Source organism: Rhodofomes roseus, assembly GCF_022264815.1.
Source record: "Rhodofomes roseus strain CIRM-BRFM 1785 chromosome Unknown C8Q71scaffold_29, whole genome shotgun sequence".
Taxonomy (NCBI): Eukaryota; Fungi; Basidiomycota; class Agaricomycetes; order Polyporales; family Fomitopsidaceae; genus Rhodofomes; species Rhodofomes roseus.
The window spans coordinates 45,485-64,389 of NW_025952985.1; the positions used below are offsets into that span (position 1 = coordinate 45,485).

Genomic DNA, 18,905 nt, shown 5'->3' on the forward strand with positions numbered 1-18,905 from the left:
GGTCCCAGACATAACAGCATGCTGCATGAAGCTAGGTTTCTGCAGCCTTTCGCAAGGGAGGTCCGAGTCGTTCGCCTCCACAGACGCGTGTCAGTGGATGATGCGCCACCTGTGTCCCGATTTGGTCTCGATAGAGTTCACGTTCAATTTACAGTCTTGATATCGTGTCAGTACTTCGACGCCAAAATACGAACCTGAGCTTGGGGGCCTAGCAGATGGAGATCATTGAGTTGAGTTGCAAGCTGTGCGTGCATCGTAATGCAGACTGTCTCGCGATGCAGATACGCGGTCACGTGCAAGAGTAGTCTCGTCGCCAGGATCACAGCGCGCCTCTATACTCCGAGGTTCAGGAATGTTTGACTCTGTTTGACTGTCAGCGGTACTTGATGAAACGAAGTCGCGCAAGTTTCAGAGGACGAGTGGTTGGCCAGTGGGAGGTGGAGACCAACATTCGTCACGTACGGATCCCGTCAACCACAGACGCGCCTTGCGGCGTGTGATCATGCAACATACATATTACTACTGGCGTTTGGTTGGCGTACGGGAGCTTGCCTATTCTTACGCATCCAGACGAGGTCGCAACGCAATGCAATGCGCCAACCGAGATCCCTTTGAGTTACATAGCTAATAGATACACTATGATACAACTAATATTGCTTCAGTCTTTTGACTTCTCATCTAATTCGCCGCGCCGTGCTCCCGCAGGTATATCTTGGCGTGTTGCTTAGCTGCATCGGACACGCGAGGGTCTGAAACGTGACAATAATGTCAGCACACAACTGATAGCCTCAGCGACGAGTCTCCACTAACTATGCAAAGCAGCCTTGTAACCGGCGAGGACGCGAGTTTGATGCTCGTCGGGACTCACGCCAGGGCCCGGCTCGACGGTGTAGCCGGCGGCCTCGAGCACCTCTCGCGCGTGTTCCTTAGCCTCGTCAGAGCTGCGGTCATCTAAGAGATAGCTGGTGAGTGCAGGCCCTTGAGACGACACGAAACGCTGAACATACTGTGCAGGGTCGCTTTGTAGCCGCCCAGCTCGCGGTTGCTGTGCTGGTCCTCGAAAGAGGTGGTCGTGGTACCGTTTCCATGTCCGCCGCCGTTACCGCTGATGTCCTCGAGCCTGTCTGCGGCACGATCCCGTGCCTCCTCGGAGACGTTGGGGTTGTGGATGGCAGCCTTCAGGCCGGCGGCGACGCGAGTCGGGTTCTTTCCTGTTGAATTGCGAAGTCGGTCAGAACGCGTCGGCGTGGTATATAGCGTGGTGCAGCGTACCTTCAGTAGAAGTCATCGTAGCAAAGAGTCTTCGTGTAATGCGTATGGAAGCCACGTCGAGGTTGTAGTGGTGTGAGCGATGTGAATTGGGGGTCCGTAGCAGAACGTTGGGTGTATATATATCTCTCGAGAACAATGGGTTGCAGCGATGACGGAATGACGTGGGGCTGTCGCCATATAAGTTAGGAGATGCCCCACCGTTTTGTGGCACTCGACTGTCATAGCGCGTTCCACTCGCCTGGAGTAAATGAGGTCACGGGATCGCGACGAAGGCTTGGCCCTCCGGCAGGAAGCTCTCCTCAGAAAACTGGAGCAGTCTCGTCGTCTATCATCGTCGCGTCGAAGTCGGTGCAAGATAGACAAGTACTGCAATAAGTACTCCAGGTCATGTGTCACCTACAGAAAGGGCATGAACAATAAAGTCGACGTTTCTATGATCATGTTGAAGCCAATACCAAATACTGTACCCCGACCGTGACGGGGTCCACGGCTGTGTCAGTACTGCTCAACCTAGCCTCAGCAGGCAGGGTATGCGCCGCGTCGCTGATTTCGCTTCTTTGAATTGTGGGGCTATAGCGTCACACGTACGAGAAGCGTGGTCTTCCGCACGGCGACGAGGAGCCTGGCACGACTGAGAAGCATACGCGTTCGCGGAGAGGCTCTGGTCCAGGCAGACCTGAGACTACCCTGACCATGGATGTTCGCTTGTATACATGGAGACACGATGACAGAGAACAAGTACTGTACAGTCCACGCGATGATATGAGCATCAGAGTGACGGTCAATGACGCGTTTGGTAGCGCTGAGGTCGAGGCCAGGACTCGAAGACGTCCCGTAACAAGGCTGAATTACGTCTAGTGAGCTCTGCACCCAAAGCACAGCGCAGTTGCGAGGACACTAACCACACGCATCAGCGTACTCCCTCGGCCTCCAATCCCTTCTCGACGTCCTCCAGCCTGCTCCTGACATCCTCCAGCCTGCCGCCCTGCTTGTCCACCTCCCCGCGATGGAGCAACCGGATAGCCGCCCTCGTCTCCTTCACGAACTCGAACGACCGCTCGACGGACTCGTTCGCCTCTCTGCTGAGACCGCCAGCAGCAGGCGGTGCCTCCGGTGGCACGGGATCGGATGAGGAGGGCAGGGTAGAGGAGAGGTCGCAGTCGGACGCGCGCAGGAGCGCGAGGTCGCGGAGCGTGTCGCCGAGGGGCAGCGGGTTGCCCTTCTTCTTCGCGGACATGATGGGGATCTATGAGATCAGAGCGACGCAGTCGATGCCAATGGATGTGTGCACAAGGTAAGCGACGCGTCGTCTCGCGTCGTAGGATTTAGCAGTGGTAGTGGCCCAGCGACCGCATCGACGTTTGAGACGATCCTGACATATAAGCGCCCGTTACGGACCGACGTGGTAGAGTCCAACTACTTTATGTTTGCGACCTCAAGGACTCGGAGAGTTAACACAATTCACAATCTCTATATAAACAACGCGCAGGTAGATAGAAAACAATGGAGAATACATGGTGATCCTGAGTTCGTGCTTAATCGCATTCTTCCTCCGCCCAAACCAGACAATGGTGAAGAAGAAGAATACCTTGAACAGAACCACGATCAATGCCAAAGCGGAGTCCAGATGCCGATCACTCACCTTGGAAAAGATACAACTTGATACAACGGTCAAAAAGCTACCTGCAGCAAACATTAGCACGCGAACCCCGACACGGGACCAAAGTAGCCCGAGGACTCACGACGGAGCGATTTTCGCTGTGGTACAACAACAGTCCATAGAAACAGGCCAGCCAGACACACACCCAAGCGCAAAGAAAGAAAAGGGACAATGCGTCAACGGCTCGAATGCGTCTTGAGGATTTTGAACTCGAATGTACCGGGTAGTATGCGCGCAGCGCGTTCCTCCACGAGCCCCCACTGCACCCACCAGTCGTCCGCCTCCTCCTCCGGGTCGACCGAGAAGATATCGCGGATCGCCTTCGCACACGCGCCGTCAGCACCTCCCCTTCCAACCAACAGCGGGAACGCACCTCCTCGGTGTACCACGCCGCCTCCGCGTCGCCCATCGACTCGACGACGCCCTTGAGCGTCTTCGCCTGGAGCACGCCCGGGGGCATCGACATCGACGCGGGGTTCGTGCTCTGCGCGCGCTTGATCGCCTGCACGCGCCGGTGCCGGTTCTCCGCGAACGCGGCGAGGAAGCTCCCGATCTGCTCGGGGCGGTGGAGGTAGCTGAACAGCCGCCCGAGCATCATCCCGTCCCCCGCGGCGATGCTGAGCGCATATAGCGAGCCCGTCTGCGCGATAGCGGTGAGCGAGGTCAGGAGGCAGGGGGGAGGAGGCGTACGGTGAGCGGGTGAGCGGCCTCGCCGATGACGACGTACCGCTCGCAGTCGTGCACCCAGTCGTCGAGCTCTGGTTTGTCGATAACGGGCAGGACCATGACTCGTGTAGCCATCTCGACCATCTTGGTCAGACTACCATCCTGTCAGTGCTCGTTACCCCTGACGGGAGAAATGCGGTACTGACCGAGATTCGCAACCCTCCTTCCGCATTATCGCAATGAGCTCCTCGCTTGTTGACATGTTGACGGGACTCTTCGTCGGTAGATTCTCCCTCCCGCTCTCGGGAGCATAGATGTGAAGGTGGAACTCTTCCCGTTTCTGGTCGCTCGCTGGTCAGCCAAAGAAAGTATGCAATGCAGCTGGGCACGTACAGTGGGGAAACCAATGACACCGCATGTATGCCCCGCCCATGACCATGCAGTACCCAGCCCCTAAACCTCGTTCAGTCAGACGTCAGCACTACATGTTCGGGTAACTTACATCCTTGGGTAGGAACTCGGCCAAGCCTGGCTCTGATGCCATTTTATCCATGGGGATGATGGCACTGGGTCGCGATGTCAGATGAGCGCGAATCGCCTGGCATGGATTACTCACTTATGCAGCACCATCCCCGTCGGGCGCATCTCGTCGTGCTCGAGCATGAGCGACCGCGACACAGAATGTGTGCCATCCGCGCCGACAATCACATCCGCTGCAATCTTCTCCCCGCACTCGAGCGTGACAGACGGGCTCTCCGCGTCCAAGTCAGCCGAGGCGACCTTCGCGTTCGTCCGGATGGTCGCTCCGGACTTGACGGCGGTCTCGTAGAGCAGCCGTCGGAAATCCGCGTACTGCGCAGCCCGTCAGGCTCTCGACAGAACGGTGAAATGCAAAGACGCACGTGCATTCCAAGGAAAACCCCGCCGCTCTCCACCTTGAAGTCGTGGACCCATTCCCCCTGTGCAGCAGACTCTCCCGTTTCACCTGGTAGGGCGCCGATATCGGGTCAGACTGGACCGGTCGGTACGAAAATCCCCCTTACTGCGCATGAAGCACACGTATTGCTGCATATATGCAATATCGCGGAGTTGCTGCTCGAGGCCCCACCGGAAGTAGAGCCTTGTCATATTGGGCGCGAGCCTGCATCCTCCGGCGAGATTCGTCTGGTAGCATCAGAATTCATATGAGTCGCCGTTCCATGAGAAGACTCAGAGATGTCACGCCCACCTCTTGGAAGTCATCCGCCTGCTCTAGCAGTGTGACCCGTTGCCCCGCCCTGGCGAGACCAATCGCGGCGGTGAGGCCTGATATGCCCCCGCCGATGATCACAAAGTCAATAACCAGTAGTTCTGCGGCCTGCGACACGAGAAATATGAGATCCCCCCGGATGATAACGCGCTACTGATGCGCACCTGCGAAGGCGCTGTGTCCGACATCTTGCCAGGACGCGAGCAGAGTGGGCGCGGTGCAAGTGGTGTGCGCGGTCACAGCTTATAGACGTTCATGCGCGTGAATGCCGGTGAAGGATATATAGCGCATACACAGGGGCGTGTCGGATGTGGAGGAGTCCTTTTGGAGTCCTTCCCGGCTTCTTGCCCGCGCCCGCGGCCGACGCGCAGAGCCTGTCCCGAGGGCTTTGGCAGATTGCCATCGAAGTCGAACAGGGGTGAACCAATTTCGAGCAAGGTACCGCGCGTCGAGAACATCGGATCGGTCAGGTTCCTCGCGCGAATATAAGCCTGTGATGATAGGCTGGACAGCTGCACTGAAGCCCTGCAAATCGGAACCCGCGCTGCTGGGACGCGTCGGTCATTGCACCCGCGAACCGAGGCGAGCGCACGCCGCCGGGCTGTTGCTGTGCCTGCGTGCTGCTAAACACACCCAGTCGCCTGGCGCATGCATCGATGTTGCTGGTGTCGAATCTAACGGCCTGAGATGCGTGAAAGGGGCCTCCAGGAGAGCGCACCGAGACCGAACCAAGACGCGGTCACGATCTAGAAGCTTCGACGCGCCTTCGCGAGATCAGATGGTCCAGTTCGATTCGAATCTATTCGAACCCTCTGCTGCACTTCTCGACCGGAGCAGGGAACTCGTTTCCGATGCCCCGGAAGCTCTCTTGTCCGTTCTGCACGGGGTCTCGCACGCACCCCGACAAGCAAGCAGACACAACAACACACGCACGACCTCGATATGTACACGTCTACACTCGAGATGAACAAGTACCTTCAAGTCACTGCCAGCCTCTGCCAGCGAGTACCTCCGCATAACTTACAGCAGTGAAATGGTGGTGAGCGCTCACGCTATACTGCAATAGTACTCACTGTGAAGCTAAGTTATCAACGTATCATAGCCTCGAGGCTCGCCTACGCTGTCAGCGTCGGCCTAAGTCTCCGTTGCCGACTATGAAAGAGCGACAAGCGCTTTTATGCGTCGGCCTGTGCCAGCAAGTCCTCAGGCTCTCTGATTCTGTCTGATTACCGTCAAGAAATCACGGATACGATGTTCACGCTCTTCCGAGGGCTCCTCAAACTGGTCTGTTCAAGGGGAACAGCCTCAGTAGTGTCCCATCGTATATGCCTAACTTGGACTACGCGAGATTGCGATTCTAGTGTCGGGGCGACGAGGCTTCTCTCAGAAGGACAGTTGCATGCCGTGCTTCACCCGCGCAAGTAGCCTCTCGGCAACCTGAGTGTCGACAGTTTCCATGCTCACCGAATAGCACAATTTCAAAGCCTGCGGGTGAAACGAGGTGTCTCGCTCTTGGGGAGTACCGAGATGTGGCTGTAGTGCTGATCCCCGCCAGTACACCCTCGCAGCGGTGCGGATCTACTGTGGAATAGCAGATCACTTGCAGCGCATGCTCAGCATGACACACAAGACACGACTCACCTGTATGATGGCACTGACTATTGGCTTTTAGGGTTCTGGGAGCATTCCCAGGCATTCCCCCGGATGAATGCCCAATGCACGAGCGACGCAACGCTCACTGCAGCCGAGGGCTCATTCAACCCGGGTCGCCCGACGAGGCGAGGTGACATCTCCGATTAGTGCGGACGCCACGGCACATTGTAACAACGTGTATGTTATCTGGGGGAAGCCGCCGTCCCCTGCGAGCAGGCACTTATGGTCCGCTTTCTGTCTGCGCGTACTGAGCAGCCATAGCTGAGATCGCCAGGCGCAGACTGGAGGAGGAGGAGGATGGCGCACAGGGACAGGGGCGTACGATCACACGGTTGCTCGGGCTTCGCAGGCAGGCGCCGAGATTGCGATCGTACGGATAGTTCACCCCGCAACGAGCAATCGAGCCTAAGTCGCCCGGGCACCAAAACGCGCACTTGCCTCCGCGGTTTCACGGAGGGCAGCTAGCACCTGTCCCGCGTTCCCGCCCGCCTCGTACAGCCGTGCACCGCGCCAGCTGGGCAGCAGGCACCAGAGCGAGTGCACTTTATCACGCTGGCAGAGTATTGATTGTTTAGTGCCCCAGGGCGAGCAGAACGATCAGTCATTCCACGGCAGCTGTAACCACGGCGGCCAATCAGCTCTGGCGGTGCCCGCCGTGCTGCCCAGCGGGCCGCGAGCCTGCTCCCCAAAATCTGCCCCGTGGAGCGCGCGCTCTGCCCGTCCGCACCGCAACGAGGGCGGGTAAAGTCTAAATCGGTTCCGGACTGCTGGTCCTCGCGCGCAGCGCTGCTATAATATGTGGCTCGTCGCGGAGCGCGGCTCCCTCTTCTCGGCGTGCAGCCCCCATAGCACAGTGTAGCTCTAGACGACGACGACGCGATGGTACGCGCCCGCACACTCGCCGTTCGATGCGCCACTGACCCAGCTCAGACGACCCCGACGACCCCAGACTTTGTCCAGATCCAAGTTGTAATCATCGGCGCCGGCATCGCAGGCCTGACAGCCGCGATCGCGCTCAGGCGCGTCGGCCACAAAGTGATCATGCTGGAACAAGACTCTGACGTTAACGTGGCAAGTCCCTCCGCTCTCCGTCGATGACCTTGACCGAGCGACGTCGCGCAGACACATTATGCGGGGGGATGCAGATTGGCTCCAAACATAGCGTTGGTGTACAAGCGCTGGGGGTTATATGCGCCCTTGAGGGAGATTGGGATTATCTTAGAGCACGCCGAGTTCCCCGGGTGTGAGTACGCTTGTTGACATGCTGCGAACCGCGCTCACGAGGCTGGCAGTCCACACCGGAACGGTCGCAGCCGGAGGGGACTGGGTGGAGGACATGAAGGATGCGTCAGGAGCCAACCACTGGTCTTTGCGCGTGAGTCCGCACGCACCTGACAAGGGCACTCCCTGACCCCCGGGCGATCAGTACGAAGACTTCCGCAAGGTGCTCGCAGACACTGCCAAAGCATCTGGCGTCGTCATCCGACTGAACTCCCTAGCCGTCTCCATCACCGTCAAGCCCGAAAAAGCAGCGGTCAAGCTCGCCTCCGGAGAACTCATCGTCGGCGACCTCGTGGTCGCTGCAGACGGCAGGGACGAAGTCGAGGGAAAACGGCCAGTCTCACGGCCGATGATGCTCGGTGACCAAGATCACGCAAAATTCAAGAGGCTGATGATGTACAAGTGAGTTCATTGCTGGACTCTGTGCAGACTCCCCTTGACACCATTGCAGTGCCCTTATCCCCGGCTCAGCAATGCGTTCAGACCCCGCCCTAGCGCGCTTCCTTCCCAAAGGCGTAAGTGTTCCCAAGGCCGTCCAGTACGTAGCAGCGTTCTCATCCGTCTTGTACCAGGTCGAGCAAGGCTCTGTTATTCTATGGCACGGCGATTCATACGGCGCCATCGGATTCCCCACGGTCAGTGCAGCCGAGTTACGCACTCGCGGACGAACTCACGCCGGCACTCGCAGAGGATGGACGAGTTCTGCATACACGTCTACTGCCCCGCGGCCGAGCCCGCCCACGACTCAATACTCATGGCGGGGCCGGCCGACCTCCTGAGAGCGATGGAAGCAGGCAAGGCGGAGCCTCAGTCAGTCATGACTCTTCCTCGGATACCGACGATGCACTCACCCGCCCTTCAGGTTGAAAAAGCTCGCTGCAGCTGCGCACACGGTGGTCGGGATCCCGGTGCGGGACCGTCCATCCCTCGAGGACTGGGTCCACCCCGACGGGCCCATGATCGTCATCGGAGAGGCCGCGCACCCGCTCACAGTAAGCCACGCCCTAGCGTACCCCGGCGCACACCCAACTGACACACCGCGCAGACGGGCGCGCTCACCGCGCTCAACCTCGCCGCGGGCGACGGCATGCTCCTCGGCCGGCTGTTCAAGAACCTCCACCGCAAGGAGCAGATCGGCAGCTTCCTCAGCGCACTGGTGGAGAACCGCCAGAAACGCATCACGGACGTACGCAACGCGGAGCGCCTCAACCCCGCGACGCTCTCGCTCCCCGCGGGCGTCGACCAGGCCCGCTACCTGAAGACGACCGTCCAGCACATGGGCGACGAGGGCATCCAGGCCTTCGGGGAGGAGGTATGTCCCGCACGCCTTTTGGGCTTCGTGTTGCTGAGTGTGCCGCAGGCCATCCGGAACACGTTCTCGTACGACCCCGAGGACGAAGCAGACACCTGGTGGGTCGAATGGGGCCTCCTGCAAGAACGCGCCGCGAAGATCACACCCATCACCCCGCTCAACCTCAGCTCCGACGTGCACGCACGCACGCACAGTATCTCCTGAGCACCCTCGCCGCGCCCGCCGCCACCGCAACTCAACCCTCCCTCCGTTCGCTCGGCATGACATACGACTTATATGACACATGTTTTCACTTAGGTCTTGGGTGGGACTCTGCAGCATTCTCTTATACCCTGTAGCACCCGTCGCTCGGCCACCGCCTTCCGGGATGGACATTCGGATGAAGTGTATGCTCTCGTTTCGTTGCAGCCCTATAGCTATTATGCAGTGTATCCAGTACCGCGAAGGTGTCCCTTGCTCGGAGAGCAAGGCTCTCGCAGGTCGAAATGAACGCTACCCCTTTCGACCGTTGTTGTTCGTTGTTTGTATTTCTCGCCATACCAGTCTTAGGGTGCCTTGTGTCGTCATCATCGTCCAACCTGACACCTCACGCGACCTGCGTCTCATCCTGCTCGTACTTAGCTGCGCCATGACTTGCTTGACTGAATGATTTCGGCCCGCCTCAGCAGTGGAGAGTCGGTCGAGCATCATGCAAAAATGCACAAGTGAACGTTTGATGTCTGTGCGTTCGACCCGCGAGAAAGTGGCGCGCCGCGATGCCTCCTCTTACGTCGATCTGCCGCGGGGCAGCAGTTGAGTACTTGAGTACTAGTGCGGGGGTGCGGATGCGCACGGGCAAGAGTTTCGGCTCCATATGATGCACGACCAATGTGAACGCATTCACAACAACGCAAGAAACGAAGAACGAAATTAAGACTCGTACGCTCCTGTACGCTCACGCGAAACATCCGAGCAAGGCTGGCACGCCATCGCTGGCGGCATTTCGAGTAGAGACTGACCGGGGGAATGAAAGGCCGTGCTATACAAGTCGATGGCACGATGACGACAAGATGCGGCCCGATCTATGCTATTCAGGCTTGGTTCAGGCCCAGAAAGCAAGGTCCAGGCCTTGCGCTCAGATAATAATGCTTCTGATGCATCTCATAGATTGCATCTCTACGGGACGCCGAAGCGCCGTCGAGGCTGCACGCAGGTTCTGTACAGAAATCGTGAGATCTGTATCTGTACCCTGGAATGCACGCCAAGCCACACCTGGGCTTTCGACGGGAGCACAGGCGCCTCGGACGGATGTGACCAAGATGTGACGCAGCATACCGCTATCTCTCATGCGAGTGATATTCTTGTACAAGCAATTGCAGACAACCAAGTGATCCTACAGTTGAGCATTGTCCTCGATCCAGCTTCTGTGTCCATACACATTAGAGTCATATACATAGTCTTTGGAGGGCGGGGACGTACATCAGTGAGCAATAAGTTATACCAGTGTGTGAAGCAGCCATCCGCGCCCATCTCCATCTCCAGACCCTATCTTGCAGTCTTCATGCCAACCATCCGCTCGACGACGGCCTGTGACGATCGTCGTGAGCGTCGTGAGAATTGTCCACTAGTCCATGACGACTGTACCCACCTGTGCCTGGTCCCAATCCATATTCTCCTCTTCCTCGTCCTCTTCCACCTTGTTCTCCTCGCCTGTGACGCCCAATCCCCATCCGCCGTCCACGCGTTCCGGATCCGGGCTCCTAAGCACACACAAGCAATAGCCCTAGTCAGGTCCCGTCCATATCACACAAACGTACACAACGAGCCGCGCCCATCACCCATACCTTAGCGAGTCCAGAAACTCCTTATCCCGCTCCCGCAAGTGGGTCAAGTGCGCGAAGCGCGCAGCCATCCTCGGCGTCTCGTCCCCACCACCGTCCTCCTCCCCCTCGTCGCCCTCGGCGTTCGTGCCCATTGGCCGCCGCGTACCACTCCGTTTGCGGTCGTCTTTGTGGGCGATCCAACCGCGCCTGTCACGCGGTTGGGCGGTGGAGAGGTATGTCGCGCTTCCGCGCTGCATGCTGCGCTCGAGCTGCGTGAGCGGAGCTCGGATCGCGCGGAGTAGGTGTTGTACGGCTGCTTCTCCAGCCGTGGGCGGTGGTGGTGCGGACGTCAGGGAGAATGACAGCGGGCGCGGCCGTTGGGACACGAGCACAAGTAGCCTTCGCGGAGTGCATCAGCCGGCGATGGTGTAGTACAGAACATAGTGACGTACATCTGTTGCAGCCGTGGTTGTGACGACAATAGACTCTCCGACACGATGTCCTCCTTTGACAGAGTCAGACGAGAGTACATGCGATGTGATACCGGGAGGATGACGGCGTCTCGGAACGATTGTAGGGCAACAGTCCTGACGTCGATCTGCGGGGCAGACTGGAGCATGATTGAGGACATCGACCCTTTGCCGTTGCCTCCTGTTATGGGCGATGTATTTGGCTTGTGTCCCTTCGGCACGCGGTACAAGGAAGACAGGAGTGGGTCAGTCTGCAGAGGTAGGAGTGCCTGTAACGCTGATCTGTGAGTAGCAGCTCGAAGGGATAGACAGACCACGCACCCCTTCGACGTAAGGCAACACCTGGTCCCAGAAGAATCCCCACAGCTCTACCACTCGAACCATCAGCTTCTCGTCGTCGATGTCGCTGATCTTCGCGTTCAGTGTGACCATGCCGGAGGCAATCAGTTCCGAGGCGTCATGCTCTAGGATGGCAAGTGCTTTTGCGGGAGACTGAGAGACGACCGCTTGGAGATGTCGCTTCACGAGTTGGTTCAGGTCCTCGCTGTTTCTGCTCTAGCAAGTGCTGTTATGCATGAAGACCGTCGGACTCACATCGGCACACGAAGTGGTTCGCCGTTAAACAACGGCAGGACATGGACATGGAGGGCTTGCCATGGATCATTCGATGACGTGGATGAGATGCTGGGGAGACTCGAACTGACAAGGGTGTGGGAGCTAGCGTTCTGCGACGCCGCTAGAGAGGGCGCGAGCGTAGGGAGATGTGAGTGTGCGAGATTGCCTAGACGATGCATCTCGCGCGAAACCAGCTTGGAGTCATAGGTGCGCGCAGAGGCCTGATTGGAAGCAAGTGCGTGAGCCATGTGCGGCGAAGCATGGAAATGAACTTTGTATGCTTCGAGGTGATAGGATCACGGGGATGGCTGCGATGAACTGTTTGTGAGTGCATATGCTCTCATCATGACCGTGCACAGCGCAGGTATCTGTCAATCAGACTGGATATACGCTTGACTGTGCGCATCAGCCTGGAGCTATTCCAAGCACTGGACGTCCTATGGCAGCAACGGCGATGCTCCCTGCAGACGATCTGCGCTCACATCCCGCGGCGGCCCCCTCCTCCGCAGACACCTTGATCGAGAATATAGCGCACCTTTGTAGGCGATGTATGGCCCTTCTGGTGGGTGGTCGCGGACGCCATGGTCGGCACGGGCGAGGCGGTCAGTTCGCGAGGGGTGCCGGATGCAGAGTCGCCCCTGGAGTGCGTGCGAGCTGAGATGGGACTGGCCGCACTTCGCTGTCCGACAGACGAGGCGACAGATGCGGAAGACAAAAGCTTGTCGGACAAAAAGGCGAGTCTCTTCGACGGCTGGGGATCAGCGCCGGCATGGCCAGCGCTCAGACTCGCGTCCGGATGACCAGCAGCGCTCATCGCGTTCAGCAGGAAGCCCACTGCCCTCGGTGTCTCGTCGCCCTGGCTCGATGACCGTCGTCGTTCTGGTGTGCGTGCGAAGACGCCGCCCTCCTGAGAGCATCTTCGGTGCTGATGGGGTCCGCCGACCATGTTGCCTTGCTATGTCCGAGTTTGGAGAGCGCGCCCCACGGTCACAAGGTAGACGGCCAGCGTAGAGCGGTAATGCCAGAAACTTTCAGATTGTGCGCGGCACGACGAAGCGGACGAGGGCGACGACGCGACAAGCAGAAACGCGGTCCCGACCAAGCTCGTGAATACTATGGGCAATTTGTTGAATAAGTCAGTAAACGACTTCCTTTGTAGGAAGGCCGAATTCTTTCGGTGCAGTAAGTATGCAAATGCCCGCGGTGGCTGAGGCGTGCACACAGTCTCGCTAACTCTCACTCGGCTCTTGCCTTTGCGCGGATGTCGGGCTCAAATCTGGAGCAGCTAAGGCCGTCAAGAATGCTGTAAAGTCGATATCGACTCGACCCTCAAGAACGCACAAAGTGTCACTTTACTGGGTATGGAGACCTCTGCGGTCCTCAGCTGTGCGGCAGTCGTCACTTCGGACCGCCGAATTCTTTCAAACGTAGTCATTCCGCAACATGATTAGTGAGTCGCTGCGTCTCTTGGGTGCTGATAGTCACTGACGCGGTCCCCACAGTCATTTGCCAAGCGGAGTCATAAGTACGCTGGTGGCCATAGAGGCACATCAGCGAACCTGGTGAGTCTCTCATTTTTCAACCTACAGACCTGGCGCGACTTGAATCCAAGCTATGTGTAGTGCAGAAGGCGTTAGACGACGCCGGCACGTCTGTCCAAGACGTGGACGGCATCGCCTACACCCGCGAACCCGGTATGACTGGCTGTCTGAGCGTAGGGTCCAATGCAATGAGGACGCTGGCTGCCGCCCTCAAGAAGCCATTGGACGGTCTGGATCATATGGTACGCTCCTTACGCTCCTTACGCTCTGCTCTGATGCAGATGGCAATTGCCAGCAAGCCCACGCCCTGACACCGTTTCTGACCGAGACCGAGCCCGCTGACATGCTCCCGACGTTTCCCTTCCTCAGCCTGCTCGTCACCGCTGGGAACACGCTTCTGCTTCTTGTGAAGTCTCCACGGGACTCCAAGATCCTCGCAGCAACAAAAGACATGACTATAGGAGGCGCCATCGAGAAGGTCGCGCGATCACTCAAGCTGCCGCGGGGCGAGCCTGGGTTAGGCGCGTCGCTCGAGGAATACCTCAGGAAAGGGCCGCCTGAGGGATATGTCATAGAGAAAGACTACGAGATCCCACTTTACTCGACTCCCATGCCCGGCCGCCTGGAGTTCTCCTTCGCGTCTGAACGCTCAGATACGGATCGGTTCTTGCGTGAGCGCGAGGAAGATGTCGACGAGTGCACCGGATACGCTGTCGCGTACGCGTTCCAGAAGACGATTGTGCCTCAGCTCGAGGGCAAGCTCAAGTTGGCTTTGCGGGCGTGCAGACAGGACCGCGTACCCATCAAGCATCTGGTCGTCAGTGGTGGCGTTGCCAGCAACATGTTCCTGCGGCAAACGCGAGTACATTCTGTACCCAGCTTCCTGACAATCCCTAATCTGACGATCATGTAGGTTGTCCGAGTTGTGAAGGAGCAGGATGAGTACAATCCGATCGAGCTGATCTATCCTCCGGTCTCGCTGTGCACCGGTGGCTCTACTCACTGTCGCGCAAGTCACCGAAGCTGAGATGCCCTCAGATAATGCCGCCATCATTGCCTGGGCATTAATAGAGCGTTTCCTCACGGGAGACACTGACCCTTACAGTACCAACCTGGTCCCAAAATGGAGCGTGGAGTAGTTTCCCTTTCCTCCGGAACGCAGTAGGTTCGACACAAAACCCTCACGTGGTTAGGCAAATACCAAACCTCCACACTAGTGCTGTGTGGAGGGTCTTGGTTTGAGACTACGGAACGCAGTATGTTCCCTGCTAACCGCAAGCCGATCTCCTAGTACCATCTTACTGTATGAATTGGGTCTCTGGGCGTATAATGCATTCTCTACTCATGGTTCAGAGGACGTACTCGTTGTGCATGATTTGGATACGCACTTGCCATATCAATAAACTCCGATGGATTGTACTATACAAGGCAAACTATACGATACACACAATACACGACGTTCATATCATAAGGCAATCGCTGTACAAGAACCTCCAAGAAAACAAAGTAAACAGTATAAGTGTCGCGAACACAAGATCTTGAACTCTCATCAAGTTAGGTCAATCACCATCTCGGCATCGCGCAGGTAGTCGTTGTCGCTCAACCTGCTGGGCTGAGACGACGACGGCTCGATAGCGCGATGCGGCCGCGGCCGTCGCTTAGGTGCAGGTGCAGACAGTGACAGTCGTTCGTCATCCGAACTTTCGATTTCGATGACATCGTCGTTGTGGAACGAGCGGGCTCGCTTGCGCCCTGACAGTGGGGGAGGAGGCGAAGGGGATGGCAAGAACAGCGGAACGGGCGCCGTCACGCGGCGTTGTGCAGGTTGTGAGGATCCCGACGCATGCGCTCTTGCCCCGAGGGGAGATGGCAGAGGCATAGGTTGCGACACACGGACAGGAGGTGGAGGTGTGGAAGCGCGAGCTCGAGCTGCTCTAGGCCGTGGAGGAGGAGAGGCGCTCCTCTCATTCCGGGATCGAGGAGCAGGGACATGCGTCGTGCCTCTCCGAGGGTTGGCACCTCTGGCAGGCCGCCCCCTCGTAGCAGAAGCTCGTGGTCTTCCCATTCTGCCCCTCGCGGGTGCCTTGCCCATACCGCGTGGCAGCAGGAGGGCGTCCATCCACGCATTGCGATCATTGGGGTCGTCCTCGTCGGGAGCGGCATCGTCAGCTTGCATGTTGTCGATGAAAGCCGCCGAGACTGCGTCCAACGAGGACCGCCGCGCACTCGCGGCTGGGGCGGACGCCCGAGGGCGTCGTGCGGGCGGTGCTTTGCCTTTGCCTTTGCCTCTAGTACTTGCAGATGCCACGCGAGACTTGCTGGCGGATGGGTTTCTCTGGGACAGTGCACCGTCCACCATCGCGTTCCGCCAATTCTGCACCCCGTCGTCGTGCACATCGCTATTGTAGTCGTCCTCTTCGCTTGACTCCATGGACCCTGCCCGGGGGCGCTCCTGAGGCGACTCTCTACTAGTACGTGCCCTAGTGGACGAGGGCCCTGCGGATGTACTCGGTTGTGAAGCAATGCCGGGTCGTGACACATGTTGGGACAATTGGGGCGGTTCATTATCCGCATCCAAATCGACCATGATGCCCGCGTTCTCCTCGTCTTCCGCGGCGAGCATGTCAGGGCTGTCGGGATCTGGGAATGTGAATATGAACCCGCAATTGCGTAGGGGCAACGATGACTCGGCGCGGACGTCGATCTTCATCCTGGCCGGACGTGCTCCTCTGGTAGCGGTGGATGGCAGATCCCTATTCTGCTGGATCGTACGGTGAGCGAGCGCGGGCACCGATGCCTTCGCTCGTTGGCTCGGCGTAGGTGCAGGAGGTGCAATTCTAGCTTCCTCGACCTCGCTACCGCCCTCTACCTCCGAATCATCCTGTCTCTTGCGCTTGCCTCCTATCTTCCTGGCCTGTTTCGCTGCCTCCGCGGATTCAAACTCCTTGACGAGCCTAGGGTGGACCTGGCGCATGATTGATGCTGCTACCCAACTTCGCATGACGCTGCACGGTTCTGGGGGCGGATTCTTCGGACCTGCCTTCTTTGGCTGCGATCCACCCTGAGAACTGACGGGTAGAAGATCGTCGTAGTCAGGTACGTTTTCGTCTCTATGACCTCCCTGCGGTTCTCGATGCTTTCCTTTGATGCCCAACTCCGCGAGCCTGACAAGCTGCGTAGGGTCGATCTCGACGCGGTACTCCAGAATATTGTCCGTCGAGACATGTCGGCGGGTGCCCACGATTTTCCTGATGAGTGGGTTGTTGTCTGACAGCGTTTCGGGTTTGTGAGGAGGCGGGTCGTCTCGCCGAACAAACGCGGCCGCTCGCCTGTCTACCTCGGTAGGGCACAAGTACTTCTTGATGAGGCACGCTGTCGTGCCCACCTCTTCCGCGACAGGTGGTTCCAATGGTCCGCGAATAGTCGTATCCGTCCGCCCTGCAGCGATACGTTTCGTCGCTTCCTTTTCGTCCGCTTCAAGCGCAGCGCGCCTGAGGACTCGCATAACAGCCGCATTCCACATGATGTCGCGGAAGCGCTTGATGATTGCGGAGCGGTATCCCCATTCGTCGAAATGGTCCTCGCAGAAAGTGGCGATCCTTGGGATGCTCAGCTCGCCGCTGTCTCTGAGATTCCCGCCTCCCTGCCGTCCAGCGCTCACGCTGCAGACCGGATTTATGTAGTACCGCAAGACGTTCATGTCCGGGAACGTTGGTGGGACGCTCAGTGCAGGCATTTTGGAGCGAAGCAAGTTGTGGGCGTTTGTGTGTAGCTCTGTGTTCATGTCCGCCCGCCATCGCGTGAGGAAGGCCTCCATGCCCTGGCCTTGACATTGCTCGTACTGTCTGAGAAGCTGATCGCCGAAGCCCAATCGTGCGAGGCAATGGGCTATCTGGGGACCGAAGTTCTTGAGCCCCTGAATTCATCAACCAGTTAGTGACGTGTGAGAGCATAGCGTGACATGACGAACATACATTGTCATAATCGCCACCTGACACGAGCGCAAAGAGAATAAGACCACCTCTTGACATTTGTATATCCGGATGTGTCCGTATGGACTCAGAGGAGAATGTCATGACGTGGTATTCGCTGCGTTTCCCGTTCGCGTTGGTCGCAGGATTGGCTCGATTCCCGGTGAGATTCAGACTAGCACTGCATTTTTCATGTCAGTGGCGACCGTCTTCTAGTTGAAGGAGAGATGTATCTCACTTGCGCATGATTGTCTTCGCACCGAAAATGAGGGTATCCACGTCATCCGTGAGCACTGCGTCTATAACGCTGACTCGGTTGAGGTAGGCGAGTTCAGCTTCAGCTTCTCCTAACGCCTTGTATCCTTGTCAGTACCGCGGCCACGTCGCATTATGGGAACTCACCATTCGCCACTCCATCCCAAAGACGTCCAAAAGTTTCTTGAACTCGCTCGTCAGCGCATGAGATCCACTCTTTCCTTTCTTGCTTCCGCGCTTCATCTGAGGTCTCTCGCGGCCGTCGAATACAAAGAGTGGGATGAATGGTAGTTCGGCCAGTTTGAGCAGTCGAAAGAATAGCAACCGGAGCTCAGGGTTCGCGCCCTTCTTGGGTATGTGCATGGCGTGCTGATACCATATACTTGCATCAATTCCAACGCGGTAGGCTCTACGTCCGGATGTGTTCGTCTCGAAGCCGTCTATAACCGCGAGATGCGCCAGCGACCGCGACTGTCTGGCCTTGCTGAGGACCTAGAAACACGGTTGGTGATTGATATAGTGCAGTTCAGTATCAAGCAGAAAGAATTCCTACATCCCAAAGGCCTTGCACTCCCATCGCATGATAGACGAAGAAAGAGAATGGACAAGAGTAACCACTGGGTAAGCGCGCCGAGCACCGTCTCCCCTAACGCCACCGAGTGGTCGCGGTACGCCCTGTCACAGACCCCGTGTATTGTGACGCATCGCGACTTGCGAAGACGATCCTCTCGTCTCAGAACGTAGATCGTAGCGGCGCAAGCGCCATCCCCGACTCCTGGGTGGGACACAACTGCTCAGTCTGCCACGATGCACCTTAGGACACATTACTGTAATATTGTGCCATCGGGACAGGCAGTTCCGAGACTCAATCGGAGGCCCTCGCGCCCGCGGCGGCTTCGCCGCCCGGGTGTCTCGGGCCCCTACTTACTGCAATACATACTACGGTGCACGCGAGGACTATTGACATGAAAGGATTCTTCCCTGCCTTTGAGAGGAGTTGTACGATGCTCGAACTTGAAGGTCCAGACGTCCAGACGCAGCCAGACACACGGAAGGATCCAAGCCTCGAGCATTGCTGCGATACTGTTTATGGGAATCACATCACGTGTTTTCCACGGAGGGAGCGGCATCGCCGGCAAGGGTCCGAGTTACGATGGA

At 57.8% G+C, this 18,905-nt stretch overlaps 7 protein-coding genes across 7 annotated transcripts; 2 read left to right on the forward strand and 5 right to left on the reverse strand.

Annotated features, from left to right (window-relative positions):
* Positions 1-572: 572 nt before the first annotated feature.
* C8Q71DRAFT_319797 (uncharacterized protein) lies at positions 573-1,438 on the reverse strand. The gene is made up of 4 exons (XM_047917787.1): positions 1,273-1,438; positions 1,008-1,211; positions 811-951; positions 573-749 (listed from the first exon to the last, which is right to left on the reverse strand). The coding sequence occupies exons 1-4, from the start codon at positions 1,286-1,288 to the stop codon at positions 679-681; spliced, it is 432 nt and encodes a 143-aa protein (XP_047773984.1). The 5' UTR covers positions 1,289-1,438; the 3' UTR covers positions 573-678.
* A 606-nt stretch (positions 1,439-2,044) lies between these two features.
* Positions 2,045-2,602, reverse strand: C8Q71DRAFT_319795 (uncharacterized protein). Its single transcript, XM_047917786.1, has one exon. The coding sequence runs from the start codon at positions 2,507-2,509 to the stop codon at positions 2,183-2,185; it is 327 nt and encodes a 108-aa protein (XP_047773985.1). The 5' UTR covers positions 2,510-2,602; the 3' UTR covers positions 2,045-2,182.
* A 506-nt stretch (positions 2,603-3,108) lies between these two features.
* Positions 3,109-5,035, reverse strand: C8Q71DRAFT_862180 (uncharacterized protein; the record flags this gene model as incomplete). The annotated part of the gene is made up of 11 exons (XM_047927999.1): positions 3,109-3,252; positions 3,306-3,572; positions 3,623-3,752; positions 3,805-3,938; positions 3,992-4,051; positions 4,101-4,164; positions 4,215-4,450; positions 4,501-4,583; positions 4,642-4,762; positions 4,827-4,955; positions 5,012-5,035. The coding sequence occupies 11 exons, from the start codon at positions 5,033-5,035 to the stop codon at positions 3,109-3,111; spliced, it is 1,392 nt and encodes a 463-aa protein (XP_047773986.1).
* A 2,080-nt stretch (positions 5,036-7,115) lies between these two features.
* Positions 7,116-9,684, forward strand: C8Q71DRAFT_319912 (uncharacterized protein). Its single transcript, XM_047917788.1, has 10 exons — positions 7,116-7,382; positions 7,431-7,568; positions 7,623-7,743; positions 7,793-7,875; positions 7,927-8,183; positions 8,233-8,296; positions 8,354-8,416; positions 8,470-8,591; positions 8,644-8,773; positions 8,827-9,684. Exons 1-10 carry the CDS (start codon positions 7,380-7,382, stop codon positions 9,295-9,297), a joined length of 1,452 nt encoding a protein of 483 aa, XP_047773987.1. The 5' UTR covers positions 7,116-7,379; the 3' UTR covers positions 9,298-9,684.
* Positions 9,685-10,641: 957 nt separating this feature from the next.
* C8Q71DRAFT_784246 (HbrB-domain-containing protein) lies at positions 10,642-13,112 on the reverse strand. Its single transcript, XM_047925019.1, has 5 exons — positions 12,516-13,112; positions 11,960-12,201; positions 11,687-11,909; positions 11,348-11,634; positions 10,642-11,294 (listed from the first exon to the last, which is right to left on the reverse strand). Exons 1-5 carry the CDS (start codon positions 12,924-12,926, stop codon positions 10,907-10,909), a joined length of 1,551 nt encoding a protein of 516 aa, XP_047773988.1. The 5' UTR covers positions 12,927-13,112; the 3' UTR covers positions 10,642-10,906.
* On the forward strand, positions 13,096-14,895 carry C8Q71DRAFT_784250 (glycoprotease family-domain-containing protein; the record flags this gene model as incomplete). The annotated part of the gene is made up of 9 exons (XM_047925020.1): positions 13,096-13,162; positions 13,266-13,324; positions 13,348-13,430; positions 13,483-13,513; positions 13,593-13,763; positions 13,817-14,383; positions 14,435-14,510; positions 14,560-14,659; positions 14,779-14,895. 9 exons carry the CDS (start codon positions 13,096-13,098, stop codon positions 14,810-14,812), a joined length of 1,188 nt encoding a protein of 395 aa, XP_047773989.1. The 3' UTR covers positions 14,813-14,895.
* A 1,507-nt stretch (positions 14,896-16,402) lies between these two features.
* On the reverse strand, positions 16,403-18,324 carry C8Q71DRAFT_692599 (PIN domain-like protein; the record flags this gene model as incomplete). The annotated part of the gene is made up of 5 exons (XM_047919880.1): positions 16,403-17,437; positions 17,496-17,673; positions 17,731-17,846; positions 17,895-18,239; positions 18,301-18,324. Coding segments are annotated over 5 exons (1,698 nt in total), but the record flags the coding sequence as incomplete, so codon positions are not given.
* Between the last annotated feature and the right edge of the window lie 581 nt (positions 18,325-18,905).

Coding starts and splice junctions, on each gene's coding strand:
- C8Q71DRAFT_319795 (XM_047917786.1), bottom strand. CDS start 2,509: ATGTCCGCGAAGAAGAAGGGCAACCCGCTGCCCCTCGGCGACACGCTC.
- C8Q71DRAFT_319797 (XM_047917787.1), bottom strand. Junction 952..1,007: donor CTACAAAGCGACCCTGCACA/GTATGTTCAGCG, acceptor GCTATCTCTTAG/ATGACCGCAGCTCTGACGAG. Junction 750..810: donor TTACAAGGCTGCTTTGCATA/GTTAGTGGAGAC, acceptor GTCACGTTTCAG/ACCCTCGCGTGTCCGATGCA.
- C8Q71DRAFT_319912 (XM_047917788.1), top strand. Junction 8,297..8,353: donor CGCGCTTCCTTCCCAAAGGC/GTAAGTGTTCCC, acceptor GTCTTGTACCAG/GTCGAGCAAGGCTCTGTTAT. Junction 8,592..8,643: donor GCAGGCAAGGCGGAGCCTCA/GTCAGTCATGAC, acceptor CCCGCCCTTCAG/GTTGAAAAAGCTCGCTGCAG.
- C8Q71DRAFT_784246 (XM_047925019.1), bottom strand. CDS start 12,926: ATGGTCGGCGGACCCCATCAGCACCGAAGATGCTCTCAGGAGGGCGGC. Junction 12,202..12,515: donor GCCATACATCGCCTACAAAG/GTGCGCTATATT, acceptor GCTTCCAATCAG/GCCTCTGCGCGCACCTATGA. Junction 11,910..11,959: donor GAACCACTTCGTGTGCCGAT/GTGAGTCCGACG, acceptor GAGCAGAAACAG/CGAGGACCTGAACCAACTCG.